This window comes from Trichosurus vulpecula, chromosome 4 (genome assembly GCF_011100635.1).
Source record: "Trichosurus vulpecula isolate mTriVul1 chromosome 4, mTriVul1.pri, whole genome shotgun sequence".
Lineage (NCBI taxonomy): Eukaryota > Metazoa > Chordata > Mammalia > Diprotodontia > Phalangeridae > Trichosurus > Trichosurus vulpecula.
The window spans coordinates 307,999,176-308,005,451 of NC_050576.1; the positions used below are offsets into that span (position 1 = coordinate 307,999,176).

A 6,276-nucleotide genomic window follows, 5' to 3' on the forward strand; every position below is an offset into this window, starting at 1 on the left:
TATGCACAAATGTGTATGCACATAGTATATTGATATCATATATAGACATCTAGATAATATAAATACATGTATATACTTATATTAAAACAATGTGTTTTTACTGGAGAGGGGGGATTATTTAGTTTTTGAAATCTGATTGTTGAAAGATTGACATTAATCATAGTATAATAATCAGCACTTGAAAAAAGGCCTGTGTAGAACTCCATGTTATTTATGAATATCAGGGTACAGGAAACTGGGAGGCAGTGTGGTACCTTGGAAAGAGTGCTGGATTTGGAGTCCAAAGAACCTGTATTCAAATCCTGACTCTGCTACTTATTACCTGTATGACCTTTAGGAGGCCACTTATCTGTTCTGGACCTCAGTTTACTCAATTGTATAGACAACAGACTAGATTTCTGGGGCTCTTTCCATTTCTAAATCTATCATCTTATGAACTTAAACCAAAATTCAATAGCAAAGTCCTTAAACACATGACGAATCCTTTATTAGTGTGCTTATAAGTGACACCGGTTTACAGAAAACCAAATGTAATTAAATAACATTTAACTTGAAATCTACCACAGACTCAAGATATACAAGTCACACTTGGCAAGGCAAACTTCACGAACACTAGGTTGTTTAAGGTGAAAGATAAAGTTCTAGTAAGTGATTCTAACATATTGAGTTTTTTGTGTCTTACAGACAGTTCCTTTGGCAATAACTTCCAGTTTTAGCTTTTATTATATAAAAATATAACAAAATTTCATTATGTACAAACATTACATTACACAATGTACAGGTTAAAAACACTAAGAAAATGACAAGCTGCAAGTGAACTAAAATCTAAAGCATGGTAAAAAAATTAAATACTGCACATTTCATAAAAATTACATTAACTACATTTTTTTTGTTTGCAAATACCAAACAGTACTGACGTGATTGGAAATATTTTCCAACAACTTCATTTTAAGGCACATCTTGCATATTTATATATACAACACTGAAACCAGCCAATAACTTAGGGGCTTTTGGAGTGACCTGTATATGTGTGAATACATGCAGTATAGGGTTAGACATTGTCATTGGTCCCCGACTGAGGGGGCAGGTACCTAGCAGGAGGGGGTTGGTAGAGGGGTACCCCAATTTCTTGTAGGTCTGGGAGTCTCCCTGGGCGAGGGGGGGAAAGCAAAGTGATTGTCCTGTCATAGTCTCTGTGCAATACTTTTTCATAGACACTCTGTAGCCCTACTGTCTTAGGTAGCTGAGCCTGGTAGTAGTTGTCCCTTCGAAGGGGATCCCTAGGCAGGGAGGTACTCTTACAGAAGGTTGATAGCTGAGCTGTTGGGTGGGAGGAAGAGTGAGCATTCGTTCGACCACAGGACGGGCTCCAGCATCGGTCTGAGTGGCCTAGGATCTTACACTCAGCAGTACAAGCCCATAATCCTAAGGATAAAAACAGAAAAAAGAAAACGTGAAGATTATGACTATACATATGCACTTATACTTCTTGACTCCTACATATTGCTGCCAAAGAAATGTTATTAAAGCACAGATTTGACCATATGACTCCCCTATTCAAACTACTCCAGTGACTTCTTTTGCTTCCAGGATTAAATGTAAATTCTTTTGTTTATATCTTCAAGCCCTATTCAACCTGACTCTAGTTCTTTCCAGACTAATTAGATATACATACTTCCCCTCTTGTACTTTGTCATCCAGCCAAAATGGCCTCTCCATTCTTCACTCCATCTCCTGTCTCTGTGCCATCTCCTATCCCATGCCTGGAATTCACTCCTTCCTCACCTTTACCTCAAAGAGTCCCTCTCTTCCTTTAAGATAATAGCTCAGGCCCTATTTTCTGAATGAAGCCTTTCCAGATCCCACCAACTGCTAGTGTCCTTCCACACAAAATACATTGTGTTTAATGACTTTATATATATTTGCATTTGTCCATTTTATGTTTTTCTCTATATATTTTATACCTATTTATTGTCAGCTTCATTAGAATGCAAATTCTTGTTTCATTCTTTGTATTTGTATCCCATCTAACAGTGCCTGGCACACAGTAAGCATTCAGACACCTGCTGATTCACTTATTTATTGGGCATGTTTTAAAAATGTGGCTGGAAAAAATGTTGAGAGTGATTACAGATCTTTTCATGAAATAGCACTAATATTATGAATCTGTCCTGCGCCTTTCAATGGATGCTTTAAAAGTACAGAACAGATTTTCTCCAGACAAGAAGCTTTTAGCTTCTTATTAAAGAAATCTGTTCTCAGAGATTAGCCTTGATCTTCTGCCTAAAAGAATGGTCCCTTAATTTTTTAATGCTTCATTTCAAAAATTTATTTTGAGATGATTATTTGTAGCCAAGGCATGAGGAAAGGGCAAAAGCATTGTATTTGTATTCAGAAGCCTTGGGTTCAAATCCTAGTTTGGCAATTTACTACGTGTGTGACCTGTGAAGGTCACAACCTCTTATCCTCTGTAAATTGGGGGAATTGGCCTAAATTGTCTCTGAATGTACATCTCTGATGGTCTTCATTTCAGCTCTCAAGCTATGATCCTATGAATACTTTTTTTTAGAAAAAGGAGGAAAAGAAAGAAAAAAAAAGAGGTTAAAAAAAGCACTCACTATGAGTTTTGAGGGAGCCAGTGAGGCAACGAAAATCGTGGGGAACCTTACCACTTTGCATGTGGTTGATGAGATCCTTTTTCAGGGCGTCTCCACTGATGTCGGAATCGCTGTCATTGAAATCACTATCCCCCTTGCCACTATCTTTGCCACTGAATTTCTCGGCTTCCCGACCAGAGATGGTGTTAAAAGAATGGCCTTTCCAAATGGCCACAGGAGGCGCCGGTTCCTTTCCATAACCCGGGGAGGAGCTGTAGGGCTAGAGGGGGGAAAAGGGGCGAGAAGGATTAGAAAAGAATAAAAGGAGTTAGGCATTTCCTAGGCACTACCAGCCACCCCATCCCTGCTTCCTTCTACCATACCCCCTCTCCTCCTCAATCTTAGAACCCCTAAGGGCAAGTACCCGAGTAGGACTCCTAACCTCAGCATGTGCGCCCCGGAGCCGCTTCTGTCCTTCATAATGACAGGCATTTTCCCGGGTACTGCCACCGCCTTCGGTCCCTGGCACTTCAGTGGCAGCGACAGCAGTCTGGGAACTCTCCGTGGTGGAACCCCCGAAAGGCGCTTTGCCGCTGCTGCTGCCAGTGGGGAAGGTGAGCACGTCAAACATGTTGGCCCGAGAGCTGGGTCCCAGACTTCTGTCCTCCGGGGAGCTTGGAGACGAGGGTCCCCCGCTGGCGCTCCCAGGCCTCTCCTCCCGGCGTGGCCCGCCCTTGCGCACCTCCTTTTTGCGGCGGTTACAGGTGGTGGCGATAGTGATGATGGCAGCCAGCAGCAGTGTGCAGCTCCCCGCCAGCACAATGATCACGATAAGCGGGGTGTCCCATTGCAGAGACCCGGTGCCACCGAGCCTGGATCCTGGGGGACGAGAGCGCTCGGGGCCTCCAGCTGCTGCTGGCAGGGACGACCCAGTGCCACCTCCTGCAGTCACCACGAAGCTGACAGTGGCGGTGGTGGAAAGCGGAGGGTGTCCAGAGTCCGATACTGTTAGCAGGCCTCGGAACACGCGGCCCGGGGGGTCCTGGGTCAGGTCCCCAGTGAGCACGATCTCCCCTGACCGGCGGCTTATCGAGAAGGCCTCCCTTGGCTCCTGTTGCAGCAGGGCGAAGGTCAGCTCTCCGTTGGCCCCTTCGTCGGCATCTCGGGCTTGCACACGCGCCACAGCCGTGTCTCGGGCTGTGCGCCCTGGCACCGGCACCTCCAGGGAGCCATTGGCTGGCGTGGGATGAACGAGAACCGGTGCGTGGTCGTTCTGATCCAGAACCCGCACCTGCACCAGTGTGGTGCTCGAGAGCTGTGGGGAGCCACCGTCACTGGCCTGGATGCGCACGTCCAGCTGGCGCAACACCTCGTAATCGAAGCTCCTCAGCGCGTAGATAGCTCCAGTGGATGGGTCCACTGAAACATAGGTGGATACGGCCTCCCCACCTCGACCCACCTCGGCCTCTAATAACCTATAGGTCACCTTGCCATTGCGGCCTAGGTCCGGATCTCGGGCTGCTACAGTGGCTAGGTAGGCGCCCGGGGGATTATTCTCTCGCACAGATACCTCATAGATAGGACGGGCGAAGAGCGGAGCGTTGTCGTTCTCGTCTCCCACGCGCACTGTGTAGGGCTTCACAGTGCGCAGCGGAGGGGAGCCGCGGTCCTCGGCCACCAGGGTCAGGTTGTACTCGGCGATGCGCTCTCGGTCCAGGGGCGCCGCCGTCACCACTAGGTAGCTGCCCGCGTAAGCCGGTTGCAGTCGGAAGTGCTCGTGTCCATAGAGGGCGCATCGCACTTGCCCATTAGCTCCTGAGTCCCTGTCCGAGGTGCTGACCAGCGCCACGAGGCTCTCTCGAGCCATCCCCTCCGGGATAATCGAGGCCATCCCAGGCTCCGAACCTCCAGACCCAGCTGAGGAGGCCGAGACAGGGGCGGCGAAGGAGGCGGCAGTGTTGGGGCCAGGGGGGTCGTGGACCGCGGTCGTAGCTACCGCCAGAGGAGTGATAGAAATGTCTGGCGCGTTGTCGTTCACGTCGCGGATGCGCACAATGACTTTGCAGGTGGCAGAGCGAGGCCCTGGGCCTCTGTCTTGAGCCCTTACGTCCAATTCGTAGGTCTCCTTCCGCTCAAAATCCACAGGGCCAGCTAGAGTGAGGCGGCCTGAGCGCGGGTCCAAGCGGAAGAGACGCCGAGCCTCAGGTGGGGTCCGGCTACCGAAAGAGAATACTACATCACCGTTGGGACCCTCGTCCGGGTCTGCGGCGTCTAGGTCGAGTAGCAGAGAGCCCACGGGTGCGTCCTCCGCCAGCTCCACCTCAGTCACAGCACCCTGTGGGAAAGCTGGACTGTGGTCATTGGCATCCAGCACCCGAACGCTGAGGGCAGCTGTGGCGGAGCGTGGGGGGCGTCCCCCGTCCTGGGCCACCAGCTCTAGGCTGTAGGTGGCCTGACTCTCACGGTCCAGTTCTTGCAGCAGCACCAGGTCAGCGCATTTAGCGCCGTCCGCCCGCGTCTGCAGCTCCACACGAAAGGGGCTGTGTGGCTCGGCAAGACGCAGGCTCTGGAGGGCGTTGGAACCCACGTCCTCGTCCACCGCTACCTCCAGGGGGATGCGGGTGCCCACAGCAGCACTCTCTGACACCTCCACGGGAATCTGGGAGCGGGGGAAGCGGGGCGAGTGGTCATTGATGTCCCTCACCTCTACCTCCACGTGTACCAGCCGGAACTGTTCCTGGGAGAAACTGACCACGTCGAAAGCCAGGATGCACTGCGGGGACTGCCGGCAGAGCTGCTCTCGGTCAATACCGCTCTCCCCGACGGTCAGTTGTCCGTCAGCCTCTCTCACCCGGATCAGAGAGCTGTTGAACTGCTTCATCAGGCGGAAGCTCATTTCCCCGGATGCTTTCATATGCATATCTTCAGCCAACGTACCTATAACTGTACCTGGGGCATCCTCCTCAAAAGTGCTATATCTCACTGTTTTGCTTAGGGCTACTGAGAATAGCAAGCAAAGGCAGAAAAACTGCAAAGAAAAAAGGTAGGGGCTGCCCCCTTGCCTAAGAGGAGTCATGCCACCTGCTCCGATTTGCGCTTTTGAGAGGCTAGGGGCAAGTCCTCTTGCAGTTACTTCGTATTTTTATTTCTCAATTTAAAGCCTTTCGATTGTCAGGCTCCTATGAGCCTTCTTTGCCCGAATTCTCTTCGGAAGAGGACTGTGTGGGCTGCAGCTTGGGTCGTTCTAGCTCTAGAGATGCCGATGGACCCTCCCTCGCTCCTCGCTCCCCGCTCCTGCTTCTCAGGCTTCGGAGCAGAGCTGCAGACTCTAGCCTTTAGTAGACGCGGATATGCAAATTGACTGAGCCTTTCAGCCAATGACAGGCGTCCCTTTCACACTGTTCTTCTGAATGCCTCTCAGAAAATCCCTTTAATGTGGAAAGGCTTAGAGAGGAAAACAAGAAAGGAAAATTAGGGAATCTTTTCTTTGTTTTCTTTAACTCTTTTTCTTTCTTTCTTTCTTTTTTTTTTTTTTTGAGAGCAATCTGCAGATGAGTTGGCACAGGGAGAGTGGAGTAAAATGCGCTGAGTGTTTTGTTAATTGTACCACTCAAGCACCCTGCTGCTGAACAGGTGCCTTAAGTGCAAGTATCTGGGGATTTGAACTAGTCTCTCACTA

At 49.6% G+C, this 6,276-nt stretch overlaps 1 protein-coding gene across 2 annotated transcripts; it reads right to left on the bottom strand.

Moving 5' to 3' along the window:
• Positions 1 to 462: 462 nt before the first annotated feature.
• Positions 463 to 5,673, bottom strand: PCDH8 (protocadherin 8). 2 transcript variants are annotated; one of them, XM_036756224.1, is made up of 3 exons: positions 3,340 to 5,673; positions 2,670 to 2,877; positions 463 to 1,425 (listed from the first exon to the last, which is right to left on the bottom strand). In XM_036756224.1, exons 1-3 carry the CDS (start codon positions 5,671 to 5,673, stop codon positions 1,052 to 1,054), a joined length of 2,916 nt encoding a protein of 971 aa, XP_036612119.1. In that variant the 3' UTR covers positions 463 to 1,051. The 2 variants fall into 2 exon arrangements, with proteins under 2 accessions (XP_036612119.1, XP_036612118.1); XM_036756223.1 differs by having other exon boundaries at positions 3,040 to 5,673.
• Between the last annotated feature and the right edge of the window lie 603 nt (positions 5,674 to 6,276).

Excerpts from the sequence above, each read along its gene's own strand:
- PCDH8 (XM_036756223.1), bottom strand. The coding sequence starts at position 5,673 with ATGACTCCTCTTAGGCAAGGGGGCAGCCCCTACCTTTTTTCTTTGCAG. Across the intron at positions 2,878-3,039 it reads TCCGGGGCGCACATGCTGAG|CCCTACAGCTCCTCCCCGGG; the intron begins GTTAGGAGTCCT and ends TCCCCCCTCTAG. Across the intron at positions 1,426-2,669 it reads CATCAACCACATGCAAAGTG|GATTATGGGCTTGTACTGCT; the intron begins GTAAGGTTCCCC and ends TTTTATCCTTAG.